Source organism: Chamaea fasciata, unplaced genomic scaffold, assembly GCF_029207755.1.
Source record: "Chamaea fasciata isolate MVZ Bird 193981 ecotype frontalis unplaced genomic scaffold, bChaFas1.0.hap1 SCAF_11, whole genome shotgun sequence".
NCBI lineage: Eukaryota > Metazoa > Chordata > Aves > Passeriformes > Sylviidae > Chamaea > Chamaea fasciata.
Genome location: NW_027094096.1, coordinates 12046739 through 12067870, shown reverse-complemented (window position 1 = coordinate 12067870; position 21132 = coordinate 12046739). Strand labels below are relative to the sequence as shown.

At 37.2% G+C, this 21132-nt stretch overlaps 1 protein-coding gene across 2 annotated transcripts in view; it reads right to left on the bottom strand.

Moving 5' to 3' along the window:
- The window catches only part of PLS1 (plastin 1), a 41522-nt gene that overhangs the window by 9791 nt on the left and 10599 nt on the right, over positions 1-21132 (bottom strand). For both annotated transcript variants that reach the window (XM_066193264.1, XM_066193263.1), the window contains exons 2-10: positions 12379-12486; positions 8835-8998; positions 7854-7983; positions 6074-6206; positions 5090-5171; positions 3625-3790; positions 3396-3538; positions 2245-2340; positions 802-997 (exon numbers count right to left, since the gene is read on the bottom strand). In XM_066193264.1, coding sequence (XP_066049361.1) covers positions 802-997; positions 2245-2340; positions 3396-3538; positions 3625-3790; positions 5090-5171; positions 6074-6206; positions 7854-7983; positions 8835-8998; positions 12379-12451 — 1183 coding nt within the window. In that variant the 5' untranslated portion in view covers positions 12452-12486. The remainder of the gene's footprint in view (positions 1-801; positions 998-2244; positions 2341-3395; positions 3539-3624; positions 3791-5089; positions 5172-6073; positions 6207-7853; positions 7984-8834; positions 8999-12378; positions 12487-21132) is intronic.

Sequence of the window (21132 nt, the reverse complement as noted above, 5' to 3'; positions counted from 1 at the left end):
AAGGAAGATGGACTCACCTAGATGGAAAGGAAACCTGATAGGAACAGTAAGAGGAAGGCACAAGAAGGCAGTGCAGAGGACTATGTGAACATTGCTGATGATTCTCCCGAGTGCGGCACCCCTGATTCTCACATTCCTTTGAGATCAGTCAACAACTATGAAATACACTGGCAGGAGCCATTCCATTATCCTAGATTAGCTGGTCCACGGCAAGGGCAACAGCCAAAGATTGTTACCAATTATCCCTTTATCTCTGGCATTAGAGATCTGAACTGTAGAGTTGAAAGCCAAATTCCCTGATACGATAGGATCTATACAGGCTTTTGATGCAAGAGATCAATATAGGTTGCTGATACAGGAGTCTTTTCTTTTTAAAAAAAGTTTCCTACTTTAAAAGGCAACAAACTAATACACACATATATTTGAATGCACTATGTGAAAAATACTTTAAAAGACTATTATAGTTGCATAATATAGCACTGCAAAGAAAAGCCGGAATTTGTACATCAGCTAAAATACAAATAGCATGGAAAGAAGCATGGGAAACTGAAAGGAAAGTAGGAGGACAGTTTTTGCTCCTGCAAATGAATAACAGACGGTTATTCAGTAATAACCATTTGGTCAGGCTAACACAAGTGAACAATATACACACTACTGGGGTTTTATACTAAGCCTTGTATTGGCTGCTAGCAAGTAAACACAGGCACCAGCACACAGTGATCCTATATCACAGCCTACAAGGAATACCTAAGTAGAAATGACTAATATTCTTATCTTCTGTATAGTTAGAAAGTTGAGTACCTTCTAATAAATTGACATCATAAGATGAACTGTCAGGCTTGTGCAGGGCTGGATATGTGTTAAAGAGATTTGCAACAAAAGCCAAATTGAGCTTAGGGTTGCCTGAAACCACATCAGCTGGAGTTACAAACTGTCTGCAGCCCAATTTATCTGCCTGTTGGAGCATGTATTCAGCCCTCCTCAAGTCATTTTTATCCTAAAAGGAAAAACAAACAAAAGTTAATTTACAGTTAAGCCTAGTCCTAGATTTTACCAATTCCTAGGTAGGGAAATCTTTAAATGACCCGTATCAGTTCCTCCCTCATTCTGCCAATGCCTGAGCTAGCTCTTACAGCCCATGATAATTCTCCTCTGCCTTCTACTGTCCTTCACTTCTGTGGCTCCCAGCACAGCATTCCTCATGAATCACAGCAACTGCAGCCAGGAGTGTAGAGATTTTATTTCCATTTCCAGGCTGTTGATTCTCATATTGTATGTCCTACATGTACCAAAGGTTCACCATCACTGCTTTAAACTGATACTCCCAAGCACAGTAATTCCAGATGATGCCCAAAACCATCAGTAAGAGCTTGAATGCTTCAAACTTGCCGTCCTTTTAATATTTTTTCCTCTTAATCATTGTAAGTTGGTAACTTATGTGTTTTGTTCATTGGTCTTAATTAGTAATATACTGGTTCGTTGCAAAATGTGATCATACAAACTGTAGGAAATCAAACAGAAAAAATTAACTTCTACTCTTTCTCCTAAAGAGAAAACCCTAAAACTCTCAAAAAATCCCACACAAGAGCAAACAAAGCAAACAAGGAATTTAAGAGAACATGTAGGCAAACTTGCACATGGGTTTCATGATTATAATGAATAATAAGATTCTGCTTTAGATTCTGATTGATTTATAGGTATATAGGCATGCAGTTCAACTTTGCATTATGAAGCACCTTAGACAAGTGTTTTCACATCATTGTAGGCCAGTTTTAGACCCTCTGTTCCTTCATAACTTAAAGCTTGATGGTTTCCTTCACAACTTAAAACTTTCCTGCTGGTTATTGGAAGGGCTCCCATGTTGTTTCTAAATGCTATTTGGTTACAGGAAGGAACAACGGTTTGTGAAGTCTCTTCTTTTTCCTTCTCTGAATTCCAGAAGAGGAGAACTAAGCAGGATCTTGTAATAACCATGTTGCAGGACCCAAATGAAAATCAATATACACTATTCCAAGTAAAACATAGTTCTAAACTTTACACTGCAGGATGCATTATCCTATTTCAGCAGCACTGTAGAACTTATTCAAGTTTTTGCTCATTTAAGCTTTAGTAACACTGAGGAATCTGGCAGAGTTTTTGCACACGTTAGGAAACAAAAGAAGATTCAGGGATAACCAGAATGTTGGATACATACACAGAGGTCTCAGATAATTCCACTCTATTTTTACATTTCTGGAGACTTACATGAAATCCTGTGAAGTCAATTTTAATGGGCAATTGTTCAAGGTCATCTCCTTTGGGTGCAATCTGATTTAACAGATGGTAGTACGCTCTTGAATCCTAAAACAAACAGTGTAATATTAAAGAAATAAAAAGGCAAGCAGCAAATATGTAGCCTTTCCTAGACATCTATTACTCTAATAGTCCAATCCAAAAGCCACAGTGTTATAGGAGTCAAAAAATACAGCATCCTAATTTCAGTGAATATGGATGAAGTCACACAGCCATTTTACTACCCTGTTTCACATAGAACTTACTTAGCCAGATGACAGAGAAAAGGAGTATCTGCTAATTATTCTGGACAATGCTAGTTAAATTTATTCTGCTGAATATTAACTAGACTGTTGTAATTAAGATATTCAGGGCAAATTTATGTACAAAAAGGATCAATTCTGCAGTAACAAACTAGAAGAAAAAATAAACCTCTACTAGTTCTAATATTTACTACTTCACTTAAACACCATATAATATTTTTCCCAAATTTCATTTTTCATATAAAACCCTAGTTACAGTCTGCTTTAATATCAGCTTTCTTTGTAGCACTTGAAAAGATGTAACTTGCAATTAAGGACATGGTTTTCTCCAATGAAAGGAGGTATAACCACTTTAGGGAATCTTCCTCCTCTGCTTTCAGTTTTAAAAAGCTGCTGTGTTCTCTCATCAGCTGGGCTACTACAGTGCTCTGCATGCCTTTGCAGAATGACTGAAGAGAGAATTATGCAGCTCTGCCACCTGCCCCAAGGAACCTTTCAGCCCCTGTGTCAGTCAGCTGACACACCAGCAAAGCAGTGACTGGCAGTTATCAGGCAGCTAATAAGGTGGTGCAAATTATCCTAAATAACTCTAATAGCCATCTTACAACATTAGAACTTCCCTGACTATCAGCTTGTTGGAAGTGTTCACTTTGCACTGGGATATGATAACACAGGGGATGAGCAACTAAATAGGATAGAAGAGATCAAAATAATGCTCTTTCAATGTTGAAAAATGCAGGATAAACCTACAGCCAGAGAAAGCAGATTACTATTGTATCTGAATTCTTCTGATTTCTTTTTTCTATGCACTGTGTGTTTTAATACCACTGTGCTCGATTATGAGAGCAAATAACTACATACCTTAATGTCTTGGCTGAAGTTACTGATTTTCTGCCACCCTGCATTGGCCAGATGGTAATTCACCCAGCGCAGCAAGAGGTCTTCTGGGGAAAGCTTCATTAACTCATCCAGTTCTTCCCCTTCATTGAGCAAGGCAATCAGAGCTAAAGGCAAGTTTGAAAGAAAGCTGAAATCACTGCTATTGTGGTCTGAGCTAAGTCCAAGTTGCTATAGCCGGCATTACTCTTACCTTCATTTCTGGAGATCTCTATATCAGCAAAAAGGCCAACTTTAATGATCTGCCACAAGAGTCCTAATACCAAGTGTGGTTTTCCTTCTTGCAAATCTTGTGATCCAATATTGACAACTGTGCAGCCAATGGCAGATGCTGAGTTCAGAGCCAGGTTTAGGTTTTCCTATTTGGAATATCATCATTTAACAAACTCGTGAGATTGTATTTTTTAGTAAAATTGTTCATATTAAACTTTGGAAGAAATAATGCATTAGTTCAATGGTTTCCAATGGAAAACTGCACACTCTGGAGGTTTTTTGTGAACTACCTTGCATCTTACCAAATATTTAATGAAAGCAATGACAGTGTTTAATCTGGACCCAGCAAAAATTGTGGACCACCTTCAGCAGCTGGGATTACTGAGGAATACTTTCATCAAAATACTTTTTGCCACTCATAAGTATCAGTTATACAAATTAAACAATACTGCTCAAAATACCAGAGGCTTGATCCTGAAAAACATGTTCATACGGAATTCCTGCATGAAGTCCTGTGCAGGATACTTCTGATATCACTGTCATCCCATCTTAAATCTTACACATTTATTCAAGCAATTGTTAAAGTGAAATTGAATGAAGAGCATATGAAAATCACGGCAATTCAAGACCCTGACACTCAAAGCTAGTGACTGTCAAAGATACTGACAAAGATCCCAAGAAAAAATAGCTGGCAGCTCTCATCAGTGTCACTATTTTCTTGTGTCATATTCCACTATCTGCAGAGGCAATATAAACACATTCAGTATCATCTTTGCTGACAAATCTTCTTTAAATAAGTAGTGATTACAAAACCCACTTGGAGGATGTAGAACGTGGCATGGTTTAACTTCTCACATTTCAACATCACTGCCTAAAATGAAAAGTCTGCCATTCAACTGAGGTTTTTCATCAGCCATTTTTTCTCTTTGGGCCGGTAACTTACGGATCTACTTCATTTTCCAGACCTGTTCTCTTAAACCCAAACTAAGTTCTTGAAATTGTTTCTGTCAAACTTTTCCATGACTTCATACATAATTCAAAATAGATCTTCTCATCTTCTGTCCAAGTTGCTCTCCAGTATTGAAAGTGCATCATCCTATCATAGAGTATACAGCCATGCAGATACTTTCTGCATGGCTAAAATACAACCTGTCCATCTACTCAAAGTCTAAAATTATTTTCTTCAGGTACTCAGCAAGGCAAAACAGAATTAGCTAATAGGTAAAGAATTAGGGAAGGCAAGAAAAAACTAGTTTTTCTGTAAATCATCTAAGAAATAAGAAAATGCAATAGAATTTATTCACAAATACAATCTCATGCTTCAGGATTTTTTTATTACATATAACTTTTAGAATATTTTTTTCTCCACCAGGAGAACTGTCATTACAACAGAAAAATACTTTACTTTTTCATTTGTAGCAAGTTCCCATCCATGCAGTACTTACAGAAATAGTGAAAGGAGTGAGTTTTTTCTTATTAATAGCCCTTTCATCAATTGTATCTGGTTGTGAAAAGTTGATCATTTTGCTAAGGAAGAAAAGTCAAGAGTTTATTCAAACTTCTGTTTCTCAGAAAATATATTATTTGATTATAAACTACTAACACTAAACTAGCTGCAAAAATTTCTGACAAGACCTAAAGAAAAGGTCATCCTCTAAATCTCCTCTCCCTGTTAAATAGTTGCACATTCATTCAGAATGCCCCAGATGATATTTTGCATTTTCCTTTTATAATTAATTGATGACATCTCTAACTGTCAAAGAAAGTTCCTGAGAAGATTAAAACTGTAAACTTTTAAAGTAACTTAAATGGTCTCTATTGAAAAACTGTAGTATAATCATTGTATTTCTGCACTGGATTTCTGTAGTACCTTGTATCTACATGGATCTCAAAGACTAATTCACATCAATACTAATAAGCTAATCCCTTGTTACCATGGTGTGTGAGTAAGTACCAGTAATCCACTTTAACTAGAAAGTTACAGCAGACTAAAGTTAAGGGACCTACTATATGCTCTGCTTTACCATGGATTTAATTCAGATTTCTGCTCCTGCTATCCCATGATTTAATGACTATAATTAGTAACTTTTAAAAATATTTAAAACAGTGAAGTTTTTTAATTATTTCAAGTAATGAATTTGTGAACAGTTTAATTATCTCAGTTTAATTTATAAACAGCCTGCACATATCTGGCATGTATAATTATGGCTCTGAAGTGGAAAACTACTCCTATAACATATGCATAGAGTCACACAGAAAATACGCTAAAAATCACATTTCTATGGGCAAACAGATTTTCCCCACCTTGCACCCATATTGAAATATTTAAGAGTGGAGTCTTGATGTTAAAGCTTGTCTAGTTTTCTAATTCATGTCACTGTCGTCAGCATTTAACCACTGAGATTTCTTTCTCATAGCCTTGGACTCACCAAAGAAGGATGCCATCTGCAAGGGATTTAAACAGACTGGCATCTGATGGGTTCATAGGCAGGAGGTGCTTACAGTCTGGGTCATCTTGTAGAGCTTTATTTATCCAATTAACAAAAGCAACTTTTTCTTCCTCTGAAAAGAAAGACAGCATTAAAATAAAAGATTAGCATTTCCATGAACACTAGCAACAGCATACTTGGGTCCAAGAGGTAAATGTGCAACAAAATCCCTTAGTTTCACAGAGGTCAGTTATTAAAAAAATCAGACCAATGAGAAAGAACACAAAAAATGGTAAGTACAGATTGCCTTTTCTCCTGTTGCACCCCTAAGTATCTGGTGATTTTCTAAAGGGTAAAAAAAAATCATAAAAATCATAGGAACATCACAGGGAAAGTATCCTCATGGCTGACTTCTAATTCAGTTTCTCAGCAATTACAAAGAAGAGGGGAAAATGTATCATGTGAAATTGCAACATCTCACTCCATGTGCTGCTTGTTTAAAATGCAGTGTTTCATTCAACCCTCGGCTGGACTTTCAGAGAGTGGCCTGAACTGCTGAGCTGTCTTTAGCTTTGAGAAACTTAAAAAGCTTAATATCTCAGTTTTAAATTCTCTTTCATATTCAGTGCATAATTTATTACTATGTATCTAAGAAAGCTTATCTGGATCACAGTCAATCAAGTCTCAATATCCAAATTCCCAAATGGTACAGGTGGGATTCACCTCACCTCAAGACGCACCTGACCCATTACACTTTTTTCATTACCCATGGGAAACAATGTGGAATTCTAGAGCACACTTCACCTCATCATAAAGGAGATGTCTGGTGAGGCCAGGTCAGGTGAATTGTGTGCCAGAGAGGTTCATTCCTCTCCATCAAAAATACTACTGCATGCAAACAATCACCTCTCATGCCTTACAGGCATCCTTTGGGATGGAGCATATCCCCTGCTTTGAGGATGTACCACGTACAGCTGACGCTGGAATTCTACTGAAAGAGGGGATATTGCCACCTTTGGCTAATCAAAGTAAATCTTCCTCATATATAGAACCTTTACACAATCTGGAGCCACACAAATTCCCAACTAAGCCAATCAAAAAAGTAGCAATATTGCTGATTGCAATATGATCCTAGAAGGTGGTTCACACTCTGGCCAGGAGCTGCAGTGCAATTAGGCACAATTACCAACTTAAATTACATGCAGCAGGGAGAGGTAGAAAGAAACAGATCAAATACTAAAAGCAGCTTCTTCAGTGTGAGATAGTCTATGCAAAAACCATGTAGGAGTGAACAATTCTGTAATGGCAGAGACAGCTGAGGAGGCCAGTCCATCCAGAAAGGATGTGTGGTGGTTTGTTAATGGGGTTTTAGTTCACGTTAGTTAACACTGTGGAAATGAAAACAAGGATTCATTTCTTATCTGAATATAGGAATAAGAGTCCATTAGTATATAATGAAGGCAAAAACTTGACTAGCTTTACTACAAGTATGCCAAAGGGGCCACTTCCCCTCCCACAAGATGTCAGCGCTTATTTTCCTCTTTTGCTCTCACGCAGGTGCCCAACTTACCTCCAAGTGCAACTAAGAGTGAAACTAAGCAACAACTGAACAGAATTAATAAACTATCACCCACACTTACCTTGTCTATCTCCACATGCTTTTGCTGTGTTAATTTGCTTTCATTGCCAACAGTTTCCAGTTAGGCTCTGTTTTATCTGTAGTGCAAATTTAAAGAGTCTTTCTCCATGGAACATTTGCCCATGCTTAATTATTTCTTACCTGAATAAGAGTGCTGTGTCCCCTCACTAGATATTGCTGATGTTCCTCCAATTGCTGTAATACCTTGCTTTTTGTTTATTGATTTTCGGAAAGATTTGCTAACATCTTTGCTTTTTAATTCCTGGATTATCTGAAATTAAAAAAAAAAATAGAAAGCATTTTGTGATTGATTGTACCTTCAAATAACTGGTAATTCATATAAGTAGTCCAGAGTCAGCAGTTAACCTGACTGACTTTCTTTGATATTTATATTGACTTCTGTTCTAAAAAGAAATAATTACTGTTTGGATATCTATATCTACACTGGATATCTAACAAATTATTTCACAGTGAATACCTCTATTACACAGCTCATACCTGGAAGCAAATTTTTGCATGTTTAGAATCTCAGTAAAAAAGATCAGTAACTAATTCGATGAGCAACCTTCTGCAATTAGCAGCAGTACTCTAACTTCAAAACAAAACATCATCATCCCCAAATATCCACAAACCAACAGCCTGGTAAGTTCTTGTTTCTTTTAAAATGCACTCATGAGTGCTTCTCATTTAGAAAAGCCTAAAGCTTTGAAATCTGCTCAGTGAAAGGGAAAACTTGTACCTCACTCCCAGTAATAAACAGCCTTTAGTATAGAGATTAAGCATAGTGAAGCACTAAGAGCATTCAGAGGCTGGTATCTAATTGTCTGCTCCTATGTCCGAGCAAGGGCTGACCCAACAGTTCTTACAATATGTAGTCCTTCCCCTCACCTTGGAGGAAACAGAAAACAAGACTGATTGCAACTACTGTTCTTTCACGTGCTGCTGAAATCAGAACCATTAAATTAGACAGGAGTGTGAAAGATGAAAATTAGAAAACTGTATAGGACATTCTAGGTTGTCACAGAAAACACAATTGTTAGATATAAAAATAGTACTTAGTTTTACCACTTAATTCTCAGTACATATCAGACAGTACAGAAACATCTGAAGGGAATGTCTTACAGAGACAAATTCTTCAAAGTTGATTTTTCCATCCTTGTTGCTATCTGTCACTAAAATGATTTTTTCTACAATCTCCCGGACTTTGTAACCAGGCAAGGGCAGACTTGCTTCTTTAAAGAGGTCTTGAAGCTCGTAATCACTGACATACCCACTGTTGTCAATATCTGTAGAATGAAAGCACAACTTGTAAAATTACCTTATGCATATTCATGTACTAAGGTATGGTAACTGTTAAGAATAAATGAAGCATGATAAACGCAGTTCTAGGAGATGAGTGCTTCTTTCTCTCATATAGATAAGTAAGTATGAAGGAATGCTTGTGGATTAGAAGCACAACTGTCTAGGACTTGTGCCATTGTGTTATGTGCTTTCTCAGGAACTATCTTATGGCCCCAGAGCACAGACATAACAAGATAGCAAATTTGCAAATAGTGAAGAGTAAGACTTTCTTATTTTTTTTAAGACTCCCGACAAAATTATCTATAAAGCTTCAAGTTAAGGAGACATCAATTAATGTATGCTTACTGCAATATTATATCATTTGCAATCCATAAGCTTAAATCTAATGCATGTTGTTATTATAAGAGCACACTTCCACAAGAAAAACTACTTAGACAAGAACTCTGCCTGACTGCATTTCATTTCTTATCCTAATATCTGATAAACATTTTCTGTTTGTTAAAACTTTTGATGTGGTTTGGCTTACCAGCGAAGAATAAGTCTGGGATGATCTGTATCTGTTTATTAAAAGTGACCTTCTTTAATCTATTAACTGGCTCTGTTAGGAGCAATTTGAGCTGCCACCTTCACTTACAGTTGCCTCCCAAGGCCACGCGGCAGGAATGTTCATGTACAGTAAAGTATCAGAATGCTTTTATTCAACAAGAGGTTTGAAGTTTTGGAAAGAAATTAATGGCTGTATCATATAAAAATAAATTGAGTATCATTTGTGTTATTCATGATGAATATTGCAGCAGCACAGAAACAATCAAAAATACCCTTGGTACTTTTACCTTTGGACAATCTCTTTGCAGAAAGCTGTCTTGGATTCACCCCGGTATAATATATATATAAAATAAAGAATCATTTTACACACCCATGTTTTTATCCAAAGTAACACATAAATGAATCAACTGCATTACCTGTTCCTATTTTTTTAAATCTATGCATATTTCCATGTATGTATATATATAGGTATTTATACAAGCAGAATTTGAGCATGCCCAGTAAAATAGCCTTACCTGTGTCTTGGCTACACAATGAAGAGAAGTACTTTTAAAAGCAAAAAAGCTGTAGTCCATACACAGTTAGATGAAGTCCAATCAAATTCAAGTCCAACAGAAATCATATCCTGCCTAAGTAAGGCAGGATATAATGTGCATTATTTTATATATTTAATGCTAATATTTTCCATGTTTGACAACAATTTTCAGTGACTTTCATGATCATATTAAAGGTCCTGAAAAATACTAGTTAATAGTATTTTCCCAGCTCTATGAATGGTGCATTTGTGAGAAATTTAAGAGAACGTCACAATGAATCAGAAACACAAGCAGATGACGTGGTCACTTTTCTGTCTTGTCAAGGTGGTCCCACTTTTGGGGTTTTTTTTCATTTACTAGTTAAAAACTTCTCTTCATATTGCGTTACTATCAGAACTCAGCCAATAATAACAGAGTGGATGAATGCCTCTCATTACAGAAGGGCAAGCAGAGAAACATGCTTTCATCTCTAGCCACAATTAATTGCTATATAATAATGTTTTTATAATCCATACTACACTGTGTGGCTTCTGCACAGCTTCATAATGAAGGCCGATTTCACTGCAGACAAAAAGTTAAAAACAGGGGGTTAAAAATAATTTTGTGGTTTTGATACTATAAAAAGTTCAAAAATCAATACACAAACTTGATGTTTTCATATGTATTAATTCATCCACTGCCTTGCAGACATGTAAGACCACACATAATAACAGGGATGGTCTAACCAGCAGAGGACATGCTCATGAGCTCACTCAGATTACCAGCTATTTTATTTCTCCAGGTTCATCTTTCACTGAGGGTAAGTTTCCATGATGACAAGTTGAGAGTTAAATAAATGCCTTCTCTCAGTTTACCAATGTAGCTGCAAGCACTTTTATCCATAGAGACATCAGAAACATGAAAAAAAAAATCAAAAAACTAATGATGCTTAATTTTTATGTTTTACAGAAAGCAAAAGAAAAAATGCTTCTCAGTGGGTAGGAGCAGTACAGACAATTCTTAAAGCAAAAATATGAAAACATGCAAGCAGGGAATGGAGAAAAAGGAATGTAGATGGTGAAAACCAAACATATAGAAAAGCTGTCAGACACCACCAATGAGACTCTACCTATGCTAACCCCTGTCAGTAGACCAATACGTGTATATAGTGCTCTTCTCCTTGCTCTGTCATTCCAGCACCTGCAGGATATAAACTACTGGAGGATATAAAATACTGGACCTATAGATGTCCTGATGATTGTTTAACAGCAACTCATGAATTATCTTCCATGGATGTATCTTACTCCCTTTAGAATTTCTACTCTTTGTTTGGTCTCAACAACACCCTGAGTCAATGGGTTCATTGTTCTATTATTCATTGTGAAGTTAGCTCTTTTTATTTTCATCTTCCCAACTCTCTACTGGGCATCATGCGATACCTGTATTGGCAGAACCTGAATAATTCCCTCTTCACTTCTCCACACTACTCATGGTCTTCCAAATCTCTAATATACAGTTTCCCAATAGTTTCTTTAGCAAGTAAAGACTCCTAATATTTAAGACTTCTCGCCTAAAATGACCCTGTTCCCCACATCATGACTTATTACAAACACGGTTGTTTGATTTCCTGAGCTGCACAGTGACACATCACCCCTCAGAACTGCAGTAAATAAGAAATAAAGCAGATAGGAACATTCACAACAGCAGTGCAATCTGGAAAAAAGGGTTAGTTGCTATATAATTTCTTACACTTTCTGTGTGCTATGATTAATCTGTAAACATCCTGTCAAGCATACAAAATTGTACAGTTATTTATTAACATTGGCTAGCTACAAAAGATCAAAAAATCTCCAAGTTTTCTTAGAACATAAAATCTGATTGAATAAATGAAATTATTAGTTCACCAAAGCATACAAGTAAAGCAAAAACCAAGTGGCAGTGATAAAACATGAAAATATATGACACCTGAAGCTTAATCAAACGTTTTTCAGAAGTACGGAGTTCAAAAAACTGAATCTTGAGACCCATTATGTAGCATATACAGTAACACAAAAAATGCTACCACCCTGCAAGAAAATGTATCTGGTTTTAGTGCTGAAGTTGAAAGAAATTAACACACAGTTCCAGGGAAAGTAAGGGAATCTATGTAAACATTCTTTCTACATTTTTTTTTAGATATTACTGGCAATACAGAAGGAAAACACAGTCCTATCAAAACCAAGTGATCCCTAACGATTTCTTCCATAAATCCTAGGTTTTGCACTGTTAATGGCATCCTTATGATTCCCTTATTTAAAATATACCTATTTTGCCAAATGCTTCTCGTAGCTCTTCAAGCTCTTCACGAGATATAGTAGTTATGTTGTTCTCCATCATCAGACAGCAGAAGTGTTGTCCTCAATTGCTAATACCTAAAATTAATAATAAAAAGGTAAGATATAAGGCAGGCTGTAATTCCAGACACATATAAGTTACTGACCTCTTCAACACGAGGCACCAGACCTGAATGACATGTCCAGGACTGGCACACTTAAAACATTACAAACAACACTTTAAAGTACCTCAAATACCTAGCAATTCTTTGCACTGTAATAGTGAGTGAAAATTCACAATAACAGCATCTGCTTACATACATTTAATATTTTCATTTGCATAGAAAAAGCACTGTCTAACAACCTACCTCCATTGCTTGAGTGGTCTTCCAGCATTAAAATCTCCTCACACTTCACCAAACAATTTTTGGAAACATTAATTTCTAAGAGAGATGCAGTACCATCGCCAAGCAGCAGTCAGTGCTGGGATTTAGTCCTGCAAAGCACTGAGCACTCCAGCATTTACACTGCATGAACCTCAGTGGGACACTTCCAAGTACCTGCCTACAATCCGTCAGTGAACTCTGGGGAGCCTGTCCACAACTGCTCCAGGAGGTATCACCTCCTGAACTCTACCACTCTTCTGACACCCTGACACTGCCCGAGAGCTGAAGGAAGGCTTTTACTGAGCAAAGACTGCAGTCTCATTGTGCATCTTTCTCGGCTGACCTCTTTAGAAAAGTGGAACAAAGCTGAAAGTCCCCTCACAAGCGTTGATAAACTCCCATGAAAGATTTCACATCTTATCAAAGCTTTACTACAACAGGATTCAGATTTATTGGTAGGAAGTGCAGCTTTGTAAAGAAGCCACACGCAGTTGTCTCAACACACAAGTTTAAATTTGCATTTGCCATTTTCCCCTGCGCTGTGCCACTGGCACACACAAGGCAAGGCCAGGGCAGCACAGCCCTGCCTGTGCTAAGCTCCGAGCCGCACCTGGCTGAAGAAAGAAAGAGCACAGGGTGTTACAGGAGGGGTTGCGCCTGTCCTAAACATCCAAGTTTCATCTTTGCTTTACTGTATAAGCCAAAAGTGGCAAAAATCCACCTCACATAAATATTTTCATCAAAGTTGTTCTAAACTTGCCTAAGTTTTCCTTCCGGTTTAGTGCTTTTGCTTTACAGCAAGAAAAAACATACTCCTGGAATGACCAAGCTCACAATAAATATATTCAGATCTGCTTTATATAGCTGTTTCTTCCCCAAAATTTGTGCATACCAGCAAAACAGGACTGTTACCACTGGACAAGACTCTAGAAAAGAAAACCTGACTTCAACAATTGGTTAAACCATGAATCATGCTGGCTGCCCTTAGAAAAGGCTGTACCTTTGTTTCCCACCTTCTGTGGAAATTTTTTCTTTCACTATGCTAGAGAACAGAGTTCTTAAACAACAGTGGCTTGTTTTAAATAGATCTTGCCTACTTTACTGGGGTTAGTATTTTCTGTGTCTTCACTGGGACTGCTCCTGTGGGTCACACAGGATATGGCCCTGAGTGTGGGTGGCAAGTTAAGTCTTTTTCCTTCATGTCACTAGGTCTTATTTAAGTACTAAAATCCTTCTTACCCATTTTGCTAAGCTTACTAACAGCATGTACCAGTCTTCATACTGAAAGGAAAAAAAAAAATTAAAATATATATTCAGAAAAAATAACCCTTCACACAGATGTTTCTCGGAGTGCAAGTACCTTCACTGGGAACCTGATGTGGCAATTAAAGAAAGAGAACTGTGGAAAAATTAGTGAAAAAAAATAAAACATTTAAATGCAACTTACTAAGGAAATTTAGAAGAATCCAAATCTAAAAAGAAAACCCCAAAAGCTAAACAGATGACACTTCTCTGAAATACAGAAATGGCATGACAAAGCGTAAGTGAAATATTTAGCTAAGCAAGTATCAAAGACAACAGCATTTTTGCCGGCACCATTAACGTTTTTAACTATTTACCATTATCATGAGTCAGATCTTATAAATTTCTGCAAGGTTGCAAGCAATTAGTTTCTCTCCTGTCCTTTTATGATAAATAATTCAGGTTTTTTGTCATGTTCTATTTCATAAAATAGCAATCTTTGATTTCCAAAGACGTTGATTATTTCAGTTACACAGTAGAAACATCTGTTCTTGAATGAAGCAGAAAAATAAAGCTAATAACTGCTCTAAAGAGACAGCCTTAAATAGCCCATGATATCTTTACAGGGTAAATTATCTGGTCAATTAAATGGCAGAAGTGCTGCAATCACGGCTCAGGAATTCAGGAGAGACAGTTTGAACATTCAGGGACAACACCTTAACTAGTCAGACATTTCAGACCATTCCAGTCCACAAACGGGGACCTTCTATCTAAGATAATAAATACCTTGCACACCCAGGCTCATCACCACCCAAGATGACTCAGGGCACAGGCAATTCTGAGAAGATTTAGCCTCCAGAGGTACCTGTGTCTTGCAACTGTGGCTACCTGTTGAAAGGTATATTCATTTACAGAGAACGTTTCTCTGTACTCCGAGGGCGTTCATTTGACACTTAGATTTTCTGTAGTCTCTGCCTACATTAAACCATTTCCTGCTGCTCCAGGACAGGGTAGATACAAACACTGTTTTAATGCTGACCATGCACCCTTGATTCTCTTTTTAGTCTTTGAAAATATGCTTAATGTGAACTGACAATACTTATGTAATCCTAGCCTGCTTTCTATGCCTGGAAGGCTTTTTCAATCTAAAGACAATTCACTGGACTCTGCTGGAAATCATCCACACCCAACTACGATACAAATTCCTGTTGGTACCATCGTGGTATTTCTTTGTGCATGGAGGAGTATCTGTGGCTGAGAAACCACAAAGGATGAAGTGAGTAGGTCCAAGAGCAGCTCCTGCCACATTTTTGACCTGTTATCAAAGCTGTCAGAAAAAACAGACCAGTTAATTGGCAATCAGGCCCAATAGTTGTCTCTATCCATGCAGGCAAGTGGCAATTTCTTTTCCAGTTCTTCATTTCAAATTCTATTTGCCTCATTTCCACTCGCAGCTGCTACTGCAGTGACAATGGAGTTTAGAATGCTGACTCGAGAGCTTATTTTCTTTTGTTGCTGTCCTTTTTGTCTGCATCAGGGACACACCTCCTCCATCCCTGCTGCAAATACTGCCTATTGCCGCATCATTCTTAAAGCTGTTGTCTCTAATGACAGGCAAGAGAGCATCATTTGCATATACAGGTTGTGCTTTTATGTCAACAACCAGCTGGTTATTACTGTGTACTATCTGTAATTACAAAACATGAAAAATCTCCTTCTCTTATTTGGCTTTGAATCTGCTGTAGATTTTAATGGAAAAAAAAATCTCCCCAAAATACAGTTTAACCTGTAGTATTCCTGTGTTAGTTATCCAGGACTCTTTAAGTCGATGTGATGAGAACAGAGTAGCTTTCAAGCACTATTAGTGTCTTTTAATCCCTCGCCAGAATAAACTAGGAGTTCTATCCAATCTCAGTGAGAAAATGCACTATAAAGTATAAGACAAACAAAAGAAACTTTAAAACAAGAATATGCATCACATATTCCCCTTAGACAGTAAGGAAAGAGGAAATGCTAATTAAAAATTACTGGAAATGTTTGCATAGAATAAAGATTTGTGCAAAGGAACAAACACGCAGAATGTTAGCTTGATATGAACACACACACAGAGGTTTCTGATGGTTTTCAAGAAGATAAAACTACCCAGGTTTGTTTGTTCTGTATATATATTTTATTTTTCGTTTCCCCTCCGCAGCTCATCTTAAACTGAAAGAACTTTTCACTAATGCCAAGATTATTCTTGGCATATTCTTGGCACTGGTGGTCTGTAACGTAACAGCAGTGGAGATTACTTTTTCTTAATTGAATACAGATAAAGTTTTTATCTTATTGTGATAAGTCTCAATCTTCATGACAAAATGAGTAATCACTGGAGTTCAGTGGGTTTACAATTTTATTATTATTGTTGTTTGCCCCAGTACAGGACACAGAAAGATAGCTTATCTTTCCCATGTCACTGGTGAGGCTGCAGGAGACATCATTAGGAAAGAAATGCACTGTATGGTGTCCAAAGTGAAAGAAGGCTTGATTGTGGAACACAGCCACGGAATCACACAATGCCAGGTTGGGAGGCACCACAAGAATCAGCCAGTCCAACCTTTCTTGGCAAAAGCACTCTCTAGATAAGATGGTCCAGCAGCCTGACCAGCCAAATCTTAGAAGTGTCAATGTCTGGGAATGCACCACTGCCCTGGGGAGGTTATTCCAAAGGCTGACTGTTCCTCTTTGTGAAAAATTGTCTTGTGACCAATTAGAACATTCCCAGGAGCAACCTGTAGATATTACCGTCCTCTTTTCCATGTGACCTCTTTTACAAGGGAGTAATCACCCTTTAAATATTGGAACATGGTAATGAAGGTCTCCCCTAAGCTTTTTCTCAAGGAAACTTTTTCCTCAAGGCTGAACAAACCCAGTCCTCTCAGTCTTTCCTCCTATGGCACCTTCCAGTCCTCTGATCACCTTTGTGGCCCTTCTCTGCATCCCTCCAACCTGTCTGCACCTTTCTTTGTGGCAGGAATCAAAACTGGACACAGCATCTCAGGTGTGGCCAGCTCTCTAATTAGCACAGAAAGAACTAATTTAACACACTTGTAGACTGAGAAGCACTGGGCTTTATAAAGAAAAAGATAAAAAAAATAGACCCACTCCAAATGCAAGAGGATGCTTATCAATCTTAAAAACAGGAGAGCACCAAAAGGTCAAAGTAATTACCTATATACATACACATACCTATGTATATAAAGAGAGGTATTGCAAACACATGGCTAATTTTTGAAAGAAGAGATGGGGTATAATTATGATATCGATTACATTTATTAGCAGAAGAGCATGAAGAACAAAGTTCTTCCAATATGATACGGTCAGTCTGAAGCTTCACAACGTGGAACACTCAGAGATGATGTTTCTCAGCCTGGGCTTATAAACATGACTCCACATATTTATGATGCTCAAAAGTATTTAATTACTAGAAGTTGGAGGAGAACAATGAAGAAATATATAAACCAATATTCAACATAAAAACCAATAATCCATGGGATTTTCCTCAGTCTTTTATGAACAGCATTACATAGTGAACAGATTATAATTTAAGAGGGAAAACCAGCATTTTTAACTTTGCCCAAAACTGTATGCACTGACCTTTGCAAAAGGAAGGCTATCAAACCAGCCACAGTGATAAATTTTGTGTCCATGAAATATGTATCTCATGAAAGGAGGATAAGATGTACACTGAAATTAATTACTCACTCCATAGGAATTTACTCTACATAGTACAGTAACTCTGGTCAGTAACAGAATCAACATTTCCTCTATGCCTTTAAGATAAACCTGGATGACTCATGAATTAGCAGCAAAAGCTGAGATATCTAATTATTAGACTGGTCATGGGCCTGTTCTAAGTTCACTTACTGTGGTATAAGTACAGAACAATTTCATAAGGCTCAGGTCAGGATTAAGAGCAACTCTCTAATAAGGCAGGTAAAAGCTTACTTTGGAAAGATATCTTTTCATCCAAACAAATTGCCTCCAGCTTCCTTTGGCTTCTGAGTGCACGGAAGAGCCATGCAAATTAAACAAGGGTATCAGTTTCCCGCAGTTTCCTTTGCATGCATCATTCAAGAGGATCTCAATCTGCCTGTGCTTTGTGTTGCTGCTTTCCGCACTCCAAATAAAATATATCAACAGAAACCTCACCTATGCCTATATCACTTTGAAAAAGGGCTGTTGCATGCTGAGTTCATGGAAGAACCTTGCATGAAACATTCTGCAACCTTAACCTGTTGACAGTCTAGCTACACCAACATTTGGGGCCGAATTTGCCCAAATGGATTATCTCAGATCACAGGTGACCCATTCTGCTTTGGTTAATCAGTTATTTTTTAAAGATTTCTACAAGCTTCACCTGCTTCCAGCACAGAGCTGTGAGTATTGTCATCAAGAGCAAATCTGAAATAGCGACATTCTCTGTGAAGCCGGGACATTGAGGTGATAAAACTCAATACCACCAGCCCTGCAGAGCTGTGCACACAAGTCACTACATTCTAATTATATTTTCTGGTGTTTATTAATACTGTCATCCTTAATACTAGTTATGGTTAGATCACTTCTTTAAGTAACAGAACAGCAAATGAGTTAAATTTATTTCTGCAATGCAGAGTGTCCAGGGCTCCCTACCCAATAACAAACCATTTCCAGGCAAATACATAAAAAAAGCTGCTTCCATGCAACAAGCAGCTTTTCTTTAGGACTTGAAAATACCAGGCAAATCAGTACTAGAAAAATAGACACAAGATTTTTCTTACAGATCTCTTGATAAGACACAACACTTCCGTTTTTCAGAACACAAGATCAGATAGTCTACAAAAACAATGTACCCCTTAATCTGAAGCAGTCATTCTACTTTTGAGATGAGATTTGTTTTCCGTGATAAAAATGTCAAGATTCAATATTTTAACAATCATATTTTATGCATTTAAACATAGTACCTTTCCAATAAATTATGGAGTACAGAATCAAAGTATACAAGACAAAATAATAAATGTGTGCCATAATACAATAGCAAATTAAGGGACACAAAAATAAAGTTTCCCTACAGAATTTTTAATATAGTTAGATTCAAAAAACTCTGACCCAAATAAAAAGTTGGATACAGTGAATCTGCTAAAGTGGCACTTCCTCTCACTTCTATTATGAACAGTCTTTAGCTTGGTGAAAGTTCATTAACAGCATGTAGATGGTATCCGAATCATGTCAGGAAAAGTACTGACACAAGGAAAATGGAAGCATAGGAAGAACCTGAATACACTAGCCATAAATCTTCATTACCTTTTATGCTATCCCAACATCTTTCATGGTTTTCACTCCTCAACAACCCAAATATTTAATCAAGAAAAAAAAATCAAGTCCTTATGCCTCTTGTGTTCTAACATAAACATACTAAGTTTCCACTAATTAGACTGTTTCCACTAAAAAGCGTTTTCAGAATTCATTGTGAATAAAAGCAGCTTATGAAATAGAATAAACAAGAGCAGAGTTACTACAATCTACAGTAGAAAAGGACGGTCTTGGTAGGTCTTTTTAAAGATGTTCGAGCCTATGACTTGGTAGGCAAACAGCTTGGAAACACAAGTTTAAATGCCTGGATGACATCAGAAGCTCAGAAGGTGCTGCCAACCTAAAGCAGTTCAGCTCTGGAACATCCTATCAAGCCTTACAGCTGGCTGAAAGGAGATTAGTTACTTTGGCATTCAGGTACAGGACATCTCCCTTATTACCACAGCAAAGGTACCACGGTTATTAAGAACGTGTTTTTCAATTGTACTCCAACAGCTTCAACTGGAGCTGCATTTGTGGATTTTCAGAATCTTTAAAAATCATGCCATAAATAAAGTAATGAAAAACTTGGGAAACAAATAACTGTAATGGAATTGCAATCTCCTTCCAAGGGTGGCAGAAGCAGTTCTTGTTTGGTGCTGCCATGAAAACACAAGTGTTAGTGTAAACACTCAAAGTCTCAATTCCATAGTTCATTACACGGAATGTCACAGACATACTAATGTTTTGATTTTCCAGTAAGGAAGTATTGCATCCAGCAATAAAATCTACATGCTGTTAATGACACACAATTGCAACATAAAGACAGGAAACAAGGGGCAAAAACAGTGTCAGAACTAGGATTAGGGAATTCCCCTGGGAGACATGGGATCACACAGAAGACCTTTCGTTTGTTGAGCAAATCCTGCAAGTGTCTCCTCAAGCCTATTGGAAAATGTACATTTGTAGAAACCACTAGGACTGTAATACATGTGATCTTTGTGGGTGTGGTTCTAACCTTCCCAATGTGAATCATTTTAGAGTTGCTTTGCTTCCACCTTGTTGTCCAGAGTTTAGAACATTTTTACCTTTTACTGTTAACTTACACAGTTAAAACTAGTGCTTACAAAGGAAATTCACAAATCCTGGTATAAAACTTGCTGCTGTGTAGCTTACACTTAAGAGATCCATTTTCACCTCTGTTTTTCTGATATATGACTATATATAGTTACTATTGGGTCCACTTCTATTTGCCATTAAAGCCACATGTATTTCCAAGGAAAAACTTCATTCCTGTTAGTCATGAACATGTTTTTCTTAGACAGCTCAAGAACACTCAATCTGTCCACTATAACCCACAAAAATAATGCTAACAGAAGCGAAGCAACCCCACCACCTCATCTTTTTATCCAAGAATCTGAAGCTGGAGTTTTGAACATAAGTTAAACATTTTAGGGCAGTGTTCTGAAAGCAAAACTCCTGCTTTTCCATTTCACACGTGGCAATGTATTTAAGCAATCCATGATGGCAGAACTACACTCAAATTAATTAGCAAGGAAGTAACAGTTAGAATTAAGGTGAATTCGTGAAAGAAACTTCTTTACATGTGTAAACATCAAAATGTTTACACTGGTCCAGGAAGCATCTGACTGCACCTTGAACAGAAAAAGTTCAATCAATATAATGTATTCTTTCATTTATCTGACATATTCTTATCTCTTTTCACCATCAATATCATTTGCCTTCTGGATGGGTCATTTGATACTCTCCAAAAATCAGTTTATTATACCGAAAGCTATGTCCCATG